Genomic DNA, 12,929 nt, shown 5'->3' on the forward strand with positions numbered 1-12,929 from the left:
ATGTTCGTTTAAAAATGGCAATATTTGGTTCCGCTGAAAAAATAGTTATATATTCAAGAAATGTATTAAAGTATTCGTCTTTAAACATAAAGTGTATTGCTCTGTCATTTTTTAATCTCAGCAATGAGTCACTTTTTTTTCCCAAAATGAAAAAAAAATTAATTTGTATTGACAGACGAATGATTGTGTCATTACCATAACGTTAATGAATTTGATGATAAATCTTCCATTTAATATAATAAATCATTTATCTAAGCGCATATATATTTCCCAAAAAGAAGTGTACATGATATACAAACAAAATATAATGAAAGTGACAACTTTATTTAAAATAACAATAAAAACACCTATGTGAAACTGAATTTTATCGAAAGTTGATTGATTTATTTCCTACCACGGGCACATACAATGATAATGAAATGGAAAAATGTACACAATATGTAGAAACTATTAGTATTAATCAAATCCAAACCATTAATTTGAGGAAAAGAGTTTGGTCAAAATATCAAATCACCGTGTATTCACAGCTAAACATTAGTATTTTATACATTATGCAATAAGAAATAACACAACTTAATAAAACAAATCAACCTGTATTTAAACACAATTTCAAACAAAATACTGTTCCAATTTTAAAGTTCATTGATGAGAATTTGCGCGTACAAGTTTATTCAAACACAAACAAATTCAATTCTAATCAGCAATATCAACTTGGAAGTTCATTGTGTCCACTTTGAACGTTCATTAACGTGGGGTTCATTATTAAGTCATTCCTCCTCTTTTTCAATCTCGATCCAAATAGTCGGATCAACTTGTACGTGCCTGGACGTGACTGGTTTTGGTGGGTCAACCAAAAGTGTGATGATATCCTTTTTAGCATACCACAAAGTGTCTTCTAAACTTGGCCAGAAAAATCTGTTTCGGCCGACCCTGTGCATGACTCTCACTTCCAGCTCATCATCATCGACTGCCAGAACGATGCCTGGAAAAGCATTGCCATCGTACTTAACCACACAGTAGGGCGAAACTAAACTCTCGTTCACATCTTGAACCTTTTGTAACTTGCCCGACTCCTGTTCAGGTGCTGCAATGTGTGGGGCGCCTTCCGGTTCAGAATCATCCTCGGTCTGGAAAACAATAAGCGTACAGGTATTGGTATATATTACACAACGAGTGATGAATGTTTATCATATTAATCTCTTAATTCGAGGAAGTTAATTTTAAAAAGTTTCAAAATACACAAGGTGTACAGGCTGCAGATCAGCTAACAAGAGTTAGACATTATTATTTTGTTTAAAACATTTGTTGAAGATAGCCACAAAAACAATTCATTGGAACAGAACAAGAGAAAGTTTCCCCACTTTGGGGTTGAGACAGAATAATATCAACCCAATAGCGCATGTAGCTAGAGAAATCTCAACCAGCCAAAAGGGCGGACACACCTGTCCGGGATGGGAGAAAATATTTTCTTATACTTTTAATGAGAACGACAGGAAGACATACAGTGGATAATTGACAAAATTCCACAGCGCGAATTATTTGAAATAATTACCTGAACGGAGAATGACGCTGTCTCTGGTGCAAAACAATCACAGAAGTCTGGCTTCCCACAAAAGCAGGATACCGGGCGGTGTCTTAAGGACCCTGGACTGATCACAAGAATCTGTAAATAAATGGACAAACATGATAAGTACAAACTTATGAGTCGACTCTTTCCAAATATTTATATTTGTCTAATGGATAATGTTTGTATCACAGATTTAGCTGAACTATTTCTTTATTATGCAAACGTGTTCATTAAAATGTGTACAAGTAATTTGTCACAAATATTAATCCCCTTCAAATGCATTTTTAATTAAACAAACTATCAATATATATTGATATGTACCTGGTGTATCTGCATGGTACGCGGGAGAGGCTTGAGTGACAACGGAAGTTCTTCTTTGACATCCTCTACGTCCTTCTCGTTGATGATCACAACCTTCACCTTTGATCCAGTTTCTTCCAGGGTCTTTTGTAGGTCCTTAGCGCCAGTGATATCCCCTCCTCTGAGAACGAATCCGTCGGCCGTCCGCTTCATGACAGCCCCGATCCCATCCGCTGCTCCTATAAGATATAGCCCACATTTTGTACAATAGGATTGGACTACATTACATATTTGCAAATGGAAATTATATTATACAAATCAGTATTTATATAATTTGAAACTGGTATATAAAAACAATATATTCCAAATTTAGTTTGCAATACAGACCCTTAAAATCTTGCTCTCATGTTACGATTTCTGTGACGTATACATTCGCTATTTACATTACATTAATATAAGATTATAAATAGCAACATAACTCCTTACTTCATTATTTGTTGCTCCGGACATCACGATCTTCACGACCGAAACAATATTATTTGTGACATGTAATTAAAAACGTAATTTATTCATCACTCTAAAAGGGATATGACACGTATCATACTGATGATATACCTTTTCCATGACCAGCTTCCAAGAAATTCCAAGTTGCAGATCCAAATCCATACTCGAAGACTTTTTTGGACAGCAGGTAGAAGTTTTGCTTATTACGATACTGTGTTGTAGGTCCATCGCTCACAAAGTGGACAATTGTCGTGTCTGTTTCCTCTCTTAGATATTTAAGAATTGGATGGAGGTGTGCCCAAATAGCAGCAGGAGAGTGGTCGAGGCAGTCAGAGACGGTGCAGAAAGACAGCGTGTTTTTTGTTGTGTATGCTACGACTGTGTGTAACGAAATTTGTCGTTGAGATGACCCAAAGTGCATGCTTTGGATTTCAGCACTGTATTTACAGTTATAATTCTCCGAAAAGTCCATATGTATGATCAGCTCATTTTGCGATAGATTCTCTTTTAAATGTCTCAGTGACCGGTACTGATGGCGTATGTTGAAAACATGTCTGGATATACGTGGCAAAGCTTTGTTGAGATCGTTGCAAAGTACTTGTAGGGATCCCCCTTCTTGCTCTTTTACAGTAACGTTGACAGTGGTCTTGACAATTTCTCCATCTATTTTCTTTTCCTTTTCTAATCTCTTTGTCTTCCATTCAAACCATGTGATCTGTTTACCCATATCTATGTTTGGTTCAAAGTTAATCTGTTTCCTTTTGCATTCCTCACAATCTCTGTACATGCATTCCTTGTTTTGTTTGTTGCAGGTAACGCGTTCCAAAACGTTGTCTATGTCTCTTCTTGCCAATGCCTTTTCATGGTGACATCTTTCAATCTTCAGTTCCATATTTTGGCATATTCTACATAAACAAGTGTCGCGATCTTTTGCAGTTGGCTTGATTATGTTGAATGGTTTAAAGCTGCAGAAAAGACTGTAGGAAATTTTTATCTTCGTTTCTGTCAGGAACTTTGAATGCAGTGTTTTCAAATCAAAAGACAAAAGTCTGATCTGTCGTCTCTCCCCTTTCCTGGTTATACAGGCTTTTTTCCCGGCTTTCATCCTTGAGTTATCGTCTCTATTAAGAAAATCGAAGACGAGTTTCTTTGATCTTGGTGTTTTCCCTTTCATCTTTGACCGTCGATCTCTCTGTGAAAATCCAAGACGTTTCTTTGCATATGCACAAAGACGATGACGCTTGAGAACTTTGTATGCACAAACAATGCTCGAAATTAAGCGCTTTTCTTCTTCTGATTTTGTTGCTTCGTACCGGTCTTTTACTCGGTTAGCCATCGCCTGGTACAGTAATAAAGCCTTTTTTACTTCTCCACTTTTGATGATAGCATCTACCTTCTTTTCTATGTCAGATTTTCTATTGGTAGTCAAACGCTCACATCTCTTTTTCCATTTGTTGACAAGACGCTTCTGACTAAACAGAGACACCTGAAGCTTATCTATCTTCCTGTATGCTTTTGCTCTGTCCTTCCTGACATTTCTTCGGCCTTTTCTCCTCATAGTTTCTGTCCTTTGGTAAACTGGTTGAATTTGGTTAGGGGGACTCTGATATGGTGGTGAATTTGGTGGTGTACAGTTTAGTATTGTATCAAGCTGCTTATCCCTTTTTCTTTTGTTTTGTTGGTCTTTTTTCCATCGCTTTCTTTGCTTCCTTTGATCCCTTGCTCCCATATCTTTAATGCTTTTCAGTTGTCCCTTCTCTTTTCTGTTCTCATTTCTCTCTTTCTCTTTCTGTTTGTTCTTGTCATGTAGCTCCTTGTCTGCTCTTTGTCGCTGTCTCCACAATGCAGATCTCTCTTTTGCTGATAAAACCATTGTGTTGCTTGCTTCTTTCTTAATGTAAGAATATCTTTCGATGCTGTTAAAGTGTCATACAAGTTGCACACCCTTGTCGCCCAGCCGTCACTATCTTCTTCTCTTAATAGTTCATAAAACTGTTTTTCTAATGTGGCGTGGGCGATGTCAGTACCATTCAAATGTTGTTTAAATACTGAAATGAAATATATATATTTACATTACGTTTGTATATACAACATTTTATATCTTATATCTGATGATTTTAACTGACATATTGTAAATTCTACTTGACAAACAATCACATCAATCAGGCTTTAATACATTGCTTTAGTAAAATATGAAGTATCATACTTTATTTTCCTGTAAACGGTACACGTATACATGTTTAAAATGTTTTGTTCCATTTCAATAAAAGATATGTCAGTACCGAAACGTTATCGTCATTACCGCAACGGAAAAAAGTTGCGGTAACTGACCGTTTCGGTAATGACAAATTTATTCTAATTTTCCCTAATGGGCCCCTTTCATCAGCAATGGCGGGAATAACAATCGTTCATTTGAGAAATGCTCCTTACATGAATATTCTGAGAATGAACCCATTTTTTTACAGTCATAAGTATTTGTTATATCACACATACGGTACTGACATCATAAAGGTGTACTGGTGCAAGAGCATACTTACATCTCGCTGTTTCTTTCTCCACTTCACTGGCACAGCAGCCCGCCATGTGTATTCGTAAGTTGCCAGCAAAAAACTTCAATGTGGCAGAAGAGCGTGGACAAAGGGGGAAAACTCTAGCAGATTTTCCGTAATTCTCACAGCGTTGCGGTAATGACATGGATATAAGCGACACGATAAAAATTAGGATTTTTTTTACTTTACGAGACTTTATTCAAACCATCTAAGGTTTATATGTTAAATTCAACTTTCATACTGCAGATATAGCGTAACTTTTTATTAATTTTGCACATAAATATTAAGTTCTGCATGTTTGAAAAATGTAAGCAGGGAAAGTGACATGGCGGAAAATATGATTCTGTCGCCAAATGTTCTATTTTTTTGGAAACGGGCAGGGAAATTATGTTTATATAAGCGATTTTATTAACGAAATCAAATCAACAAACGTATACAAGTCCTAAATTGTCAGTTGAAGTTTTTATTTGTTGTATTTCACCACATAAACGCTGAGTGACACACATTTGCCATTTTATTTAGAATCACCCGCATATATATGAACTGAACCTCTTTGGTCAGTAATTAACATGTATAATGCGTGATGAACTGAAACCTCTTGGGCCAGTAACATGCATAACCGTCGTTATCAACTGTAACTGTAGCTTAGTTCTTGTAGCATTTGATGATCCACTAGGGCCTGCAAGTATCTCAATAGGCGAGTAGGCATCTGGTACGTTGCTGCCAATCATCAAACCTATCTCACAGTTAGGCTCAGCTAGTGAAACCTTTGCAAAGTGTTCCCACCTTGACACCTCTGCTTGTGTTGGGATGTGCTTCTTAGATACGGGCATTTTCTCCTTCGTGAACACTCGCGGAAGATCAATAGCATTTTCCGAGTCAATGTCACTTACTTGCAGTCCACTGATGGAAAATGTGTTCATGATAAATGGCTCACCCATTGTACTCAGTGTAAGCTGTGTCTTCTTACCTCTAGCTCCAAGCTGTTTCATAACTGTCTCGGTGCAAAACGAAGCACTACTACCTGTATCCAAGAATGCGTATGTCTCTATACTATGAGGTTTATCACGCAAGCGAATTCTAACTGGGACTATCGCCATAGCACAAGACACATCCCCCTTTTGATCTTCTTTTGCGATAGCATAACCAGTACTGGCATTCGATACACTAACAAATGACGAGCTTTCTTCGTTGTGTAAGATAGATGGATGACTTTTTTTGCATATGCCGCACTTGGAACGATTACGGCATCTCTTCGACAAGTGGCCTTTCTTGAGACAGCCAAAGCATAATCCCTTTTCTTTAATGAAGTTGACTCTTTCGTTCATAGGTTTGGCAGTTATCTTTTTGCAAGAATCCAGAGAATGGGAAGTAGAGTCACAGAAGAAACACTTATAATTCGGGGCTGGAGGAGGTACGGTCTCACTGGTGCTCTTAGGTATAGAATCTGTAACAATCTCTGGAACTGCATTGCTGGAACGTGCAATCTTTGTCCGAGTCTTTGGTCTTGAATTCCCAGTGGCATTACTTCCATACGTAGGGTCGTTGACTTTCTTAGCCTCTGCCTTCACAAACTTCATCAAGTCTTGGAACCGAACCTTCCTCTTTGCTTCCTTGTACTTGTATACTTGGTTCCTCCATTTATCATGCAGATAGAAGGGTAGTTTGAGCATTAATTTCTTAATATTGTCCGAGTAGTCAAGAACGCCATTTGATTCTGTGCCAACTGCATTATCACACTCTACAAGAAACAAAGAGAAGTCATCGAGTGCCTTCGGGTCTCCAGGACGAATGGTGGTCCAGTCTAATGCTTTCTTGATGAAAGCTGTCGCTAGAACTTCCTCATCGCCATAGCGATCCTCCAGCTGACTCATGGCTGCCTTATAAGCCTTGTCGCCGTTAAGATGGCTGAATCCTGACACCACTTTATGTGCATCTCCGAATGTAAATTGTTCAAAGTAGTTCATCCTTTCATCGTCAGTGTTGACTACAACCTTCGAGTTAAATTGACGAATAAATCTGCGATATTCTAGAGGATCTCCACTAAACTTCTTTACCTCTGCCACAGGTTTTCTTAAATGTTGAACTACCGACTGAACTACGGTTTGTGAATGGGACGAATCAACATATTGTTCAGGTAGTGTTCTCGATGACACTTCTGCTACACCAGTCATATGCGGTCTAGGTCTATCATATAGGACTGGAGGGGGACTTGCACAAACACTTTCATCTGTAAATCGTACAGGCAATGGTCGCAGCTTAGGGGAGGTAAATCGCGGTTGCTCGAACGCAAGAGCCTGGTCAACTGAAGCATTAAGATTTTCATTTGAGTCATACTTGTCGAGTACTCCGCTGCTCGCTTGAGCGACAGCTATACCGGTATCAAGTTCCAGCTCTTCCTCTTTGAGCTTTAGCGACAACTTAGCTAACTCAATTTCATGTTTCCTTGATAACGCTAGTTTCCTTGTCTCTAATTCTACCCTAACCTGTTCTTCTTTGATACGTTTCAGAGACGCGTATGAACTGGCAGTACTGGAAACGGATACATTATCATCGGCTTCTGGATCAGTTTTCTTTATAATGCCTTGGTCTATTTTCTTGCCAGCCACACTCAACTCTTTGGTTACAGATAAAGTGTTCTTACTCAATGTCATAGCACTCCGCGAAGAAATGTAGTTCTCAATCCAACTTTTGAATTCTTTCGCAGAACCATAATTCTCATTGAACCTTTGAGCAAACTCATCATGCTCATGGGAAGAGACTTGGGGCAGCAAAATGTCATACAGTTCCAAATATTTTTCGAACTCACTCATCCACATACTGTATTTTTTACGCACAATATCCAAAGGTTCGTCATCTTCAGTGGTTATTTCTTTTAAATATCTTTCTGACCTACATAGAGACTTGTATTTTTTGTCAAGCTGTTCCATATTGTACTGCATGCCTTTCTCACTAAATTTTCTGGCCCGTCCAGAATCTGAATTTAAGTCATACATGTAACCTTCTACAGCTTCTCTGTCTCTAGTAGCCATCTTGTTCCAGATCTGTATCACTTAAAAGCTTGAAGATCATACCTCTTACATCTGGGATGATACGTCAATGAATGTAGGCGTCGAGTACGCCTCGAAATCGCTCTGGCTATCGTAAATAAATGAGGTCAATTCCATCTTCATTGCTTCATCTGTGTTTATTATCTTTGACATCAACTACATACAAGTATAGTACAGGTGTATTGACTCAGTGATAGTTCTACGTAGATAGATTGACTGTAACGAAAAGAAACAGTACTTATTAGACTAATTAACTAAGCAACAGTTACTAGTATGCCTTATCATCTATAACACATGACGAGTTTGATCTGTAGATGAGATCGAGACAACTCGCCCTCATCTATTCAGTATACAATATAGATGACTTGACAAGACTAGGACGTTTCGGCCCAGAATGAATTTAACCGAACCTGATAAATATAGCAAAATACAATACTATTACAATACTATTACTCTTACACATTTATAGCGGGTTAAACAGCAATGTATCGATCATATCATAGCATACAAATACAGCAGAAATCAAGTGATAGACTAGAATGCACGAGGGACTTGTCGTCTGTCCACGGTTCACTGACATATACTGAAACGAAAAAGAAACGCAACATGGAAAATTGTGATTAATTTTGTATTAAATATACATATCTGTATAAAAATCGCGGAAATAAACATGCACCCTGCCTAACACCCATACCAATCTTCAAAATCACCCAAGTGTGACTAGAGACCTATGCACTTCCGGCGCGGTAAAAACATCAAAAACCGTGCCTGTACAAACATATGCGTTCTTTTTTCATTCAAACCAGTATCAATTCATCACTAACATTGAGCCACATCATCGCCAATACTTTTGCAAACAATAATTCCTTTTACAATTATGCCACGGTTATCAAAGGTTGATAGAGGACGTGCTATAGCGATGCTTCTGGCAGGGAACACGCAACTTCACGTCGCTCGACAATTCAGAGTTCACAAATCGACTATTAGTCGATTAGTTTCACGTCTTAACGCAACAGGAAGAGTCGATGACCAGCCGAGATCAGGACGTCCACGCGTAACGTCGCGACGTCAAGACCGGGTTCTTAGGTTGGCACACCTGCGTAACAGGAGATTAACGGCCGCTGAAACGGCAAGGAATACGATTGGTAATCATAACCGTCGAATTCATCCCCAAACAGTGATCAACAGACTGCGTGAGGCTAATTTGCGTGCAAGGCGACAGTACGTTGGTTTACCACTAACACCGCAACGTCGAGCACGTCGTATGCAATGGGCAACGGCACATATGCCCAGACGTTTTCCTATGAGACGTTGGAGGTCTATGCTCTTCACCGATGAATCCGACCTGTCCCCAATCGAGCATTTGTGGGATGAATTAGACAGAAGAATTCGAAATCGCCGTAACCCCCCAAATACCCTCCCTCAGTTAGCAAATGCACTCGTCCAAGAATGGAATAACATTCCAATACGGAAAGTCAATGCCCTGATGAACTCAATGCAACAAAGAATTAGAGATGTGATAACTGTTCGAGGAGGACACACACGATATTAGGGCACGGTTTCAAAACTGCTGCCATTTCAACTTGGATTCACGTAGGGTACTACCAATCATGACCTTCTAGCAAAGTGACCTGTTCTTAAAAATCTCTAAACATTTAAAGGATGTTACATCAATATTCAATATTAACTATTACATATGAAATTTAAACATAATACTCACAAGTATTATTTTATTAAACCTACAATTTGAAGTTGCGTTTCTTTTTCGTTTCAGTATATTTATATATTGGCCGAATTATCCAAAATGACATTATAACATGATGACATGGATTCCTAAACAAGCATAAATCATATTCAAATCATTCAACAGTAATTAGTTACCGTATCGTATCCTACGATAGTCCGAACGAATCTTCTCATACTCAAAACATGTGCTGCGCTTGGATAACGCTATCCCATAATATTCGTCTATACTAAAACCGATAACCGTATTTTCCGGAATCTTAACAAAATTACCACAAATGAAACTAAACAATAAATTCAACATAAAACTAACATTTAGGCCGTAACAACACGTATACTATTGTAGTCAAAATTGTAACTTTTTAAACGAACATTAATGTTCGGTTATTGTGATCAAGAACTGGACTGAGAAATATAACTGTTATGTATTACCAACTCTAACGCATGGCGGCTCTCAACTAGTTCTGTTTAATCAAGATCAATCAAACGTTTCACATATACATTGATGATATAATATAATCAAGCTTGCATGTGAATCATACGAATGGTACTATGCACAAGTAGTACTTGTTTATAACTGAACCATTATACATGACATCCCTCTCCTTAAGAAAAATATGGAATTATTATTTACCAATATACATACAAGAGAAATTATATCTAGTAAACTTGTAATAAGCACAGATATAATAACAGAAAATTCTTACTTTCTCCAAGTCCAATTATTTTCAAGTGTCCAAAACACAATTTATAACCTTAACTGTTCTGCATTTCTTGAGTACTTTATGAGCAATTTAAAATAAACTTTAACAGTCAAATAACACTACTTGTGTAATAAATCACTGGCGCGATAGGATATATCGAACGCGTTTTGTCGTTTTATCTAGTTGGCACAGTGTAAAAAAAAAATAAACACAAAATCATTCAAATCATAATCTTTCGCTGTGCATTTTAGTTCTTTTCCTAGCACAATAGTTCGAAAGTTTATTCGCGACGCGTTATGTCACATAATCACGATATTTTCTGTTTGGCACAACAATTCGTCCCGATCTGGTTTTCTGTGGGGTTGATTGTCCAAATTGTGACATAGGTGGATTCGCGTTTTCCTGATTATTGTCACTGGTGCTTGGTTGTTGATTATCAGGCTTTACAACTGTTCCTTGTTGTGGCGGATTCACTGTTGGAATAAATGGCTCATCATCGCAATTCATATTGGGGAACTCCGCCTTTGTAAGTCGAAGGTATTTCCGGTTTCTCCGGTATTTACTTCCGGTGCTTGTTTCCACAATATAGGATCTTGGGTTGTGGTGTTTTTGTGAAACTGTTGCTGGAATCCATTGCTTGTGTTGTGTTTTCTGCATGATAACATTGCCACCTGGGTTTAGTGGTTTAAGAGCTGGACCACTATGTCGGTCATAGTAAAACTTCTGTTTTACTCGTCTTGCCTTCATATGCGATTTCAAGTCATTTGGCTGTATCACACCTGGACTTAAAAGAGGTGCAGTCGTTGGTAAGTCAGACTTTAAGCGTCTGCCCAGAAACATTTGCGCAGGAGAAAGTTTCATGTCCTCAATAGCTGTGTTTCTGTATACTAACAAGGCTTTGTATGGATCACCATTGTCAGCTTTACGAAGAAGATTCTTCACGGTTTGTACACAACGTTCAGCCTGTCCATTAGACTGTGCATAGTGAGGGCTGGAGGTTTCATGTTGAATTCCATACTGTTTTATGAACTCGTTGAATTCTGCACTTGCAAATTGCGGGCCATTGTCCGTAATTAATTTGTCCATTATTCCATATCTGGAACACTGACTCTTGATATACTGAATGGTATTGTTACTACTCATGTTGTCAAGTTTTGCTACTTCCGGCCATTTCGAGTAATGGTCAACGGATAACAGGTAGTTTTGTCCCTTGTACTCGAATATGTCTGCTGACACTATTGACCAGGGCCTATTAGGAATTTCTGTTTCCACCAGGGGTTCTTTCGGGTTCCGGTTGATGTGCTGTGCACAAACTGAACATTTTGAGACGACATCTTCTACTTCTGAAGACATGCCTGGCCAGAATAATGTATCCCTTGCTCGTGACTTACATTTGACAATTCCAAGATGCGAGCTGTGAATGATTTTCAACATCTCCGGACGTAGGGTTCTGGGAACTACAAGTTTGTGTCCTTTAAACAGTAAGCCGTCCACACAAGATATCTCATCCTGACTATCCCAATATTGTCTAATATTTAATGATATTTGATCCCTCCTGTCCGGCCAACCGTCCAAAACAACTTTCTGAAGTTGTTGTAACTCTACATCTTCAGCTGTAGCTTTGCGGAATTCCTGTAACTTCTCTGGTGACACAGGCAAGTACGATAATAGGTGTACCTCATTCACCGCAATATCCGGAACTAAGTCCTCGTTGGACTCCTTCAGAAATGCACGGCTTAATGTATCCGCTAGGAACATTTCCTTTCCTGGTTTATAAGACACTTTCAGGTCATATTTCTGCAACGTCAGCAGTATCCTTTGAAGACAAGGCGGGGCCTGGAAGAGTGGCTTCGTGAATATTGACTGCAATGGTTTGTGGTCACTCTCTACTAGGACATGTCTGCCAAACACGTACTGATGAAATTTTGTGCAACCAAAGGCGATAGCCAATGTCTCCTTCTCAATTTGCGCATAGTTCTGCTGACATGTGGTTAATGCCCTCGAGGCAAATGCTATGGGTTGTCCTTCCTGGACTAATGCTGCACCAAGTCCCTTTGAGCTAGCGTCTACTGTCAGTACAAGTTCTTAATTTTTATCATAGTAACGCAGAACTGGCGCTTTGATAACAAGATCCTTCAGTGTTTCAAAACACTTCATGTGTTCCTCTTCCCAGTGCCATGCTATGTCCTTTTGCAGTAGTTGGCGTAGAGGTGCAGATTTTTCCGACATACTGGGAAGAAACTTTCCCAAGTACTGCAGAAATCCGAGGAAAGTCATGAGTTCTTCTTTATTTCTCGGTGGGTCCATTTCCTGGACTGCTCGTACTTTCTCTGGGTCAGGTTTTACACCTTTATCTGAGAGGTCATGTCCAACGTAAGTTACGCGGTCCTTCCTGAACTGACATTTATCCTAGCTCAGTGTAAGGTTGTACTCTCGCACGCGTCCGAGAACTCGTTTCAGCCTCTCGTCGTGCTCCTTCATGTTGGCTCCCCAGACAAGTATATCGTCCACT

At 38.8% G+C, this 12,929-nt stretch overlaps 2 protein-coding genes across 2 annotated transcripts; both read right to left on the reverse strand.

Moving 5' to 3' along the window:
* Positions 1–601: 601 nt before the first annotated feature.
* LOC117315466 lies at positions 602–2,250 on the reverse strand. Its single transcript, XM_033869664.1, has 3 exons — positions 1,889–2,250; positions 1,553–1,663; positions 602–1,127 (listed from the first exon to the last, which is right to left on the reverse strand). Exons 1-3 carry the CDS (start codon positions 2,078–2,080, stop codon positions 768–770), a joined length of 663 nt encoding a protein of 220 aa, XP_033725555.1. The 5' UTR covers positions 2,081–2,250; the 3' UTR covers positions 602–767.
* A 2,975-nt stretch (positions 2,251–5,225) lies between these two features.
* Positions 5,226–10,069, reverse strand: LOC117315462. Its single transcript, XM_033869661.1, has 2 exons — positions 9,852–10,069; positions 5,226–8,186 (listed from the first exon to the last, which is right to left on the reverse strand). The coding sequence occupies exon 2, from the start codon at positions 7,950–7,952 to the stop codon at positions 5,478–5,480; it is 2,475 nt and encodes an 824-aa protein (XP_033725552.1). The 5' UTR covers positions 7,953–8,186; positions 9,852–10,069; the 3' UTR covers positions 5,226–5,477.
* Positions 10,070–12,929: the final 2,860 nt, after the last annotated feature.

This window comes from Pecten maximus, chromosome 17, assembly GCF_902652985.1.
Source record: "Pecten maximus chromosome 17, xPecMax1.1, whole genome shotgun sequence".
In the NCBI taxonomy this organism is placed as follows: Eukaryota; Metazoa; Mollusca; class Bivalvia; order Pectinida; family Pectinidae; genus Pecten; species Pecten maximus.

Bases quoted from the DNA above. Each gene is read 5' to 3' on its own strand.
- LOC117315466 (XM_033869664.1), bottom strand. From the start codon at position 2,080: ATGAAGCGGACGGCCGACGGATTCGTTCTCAGAGGAGGGGATATCACT. The intron at 1,664-1,888 runs GTACATATCAAT...ATTTATTTACAG, and splicing joins GTACCATGCAGATACACCAG to ATTCTTGTGATCAGTCCAGG. The intron at 1,128-1,552 runs GTAATTATTTCA...ATTGTTTTCCAG, and splicing joins CAGCGTCATTCTCCGTTCAG to ACCGAGGATGATTCTGAACC.
- LOC117315462 (XM_033869661.1), bottom strand. From the start codon at position 7,952: ATGGCTACTAGAGACAGAGAAGCTGTAGAAGGTTACATGTATGACTTA.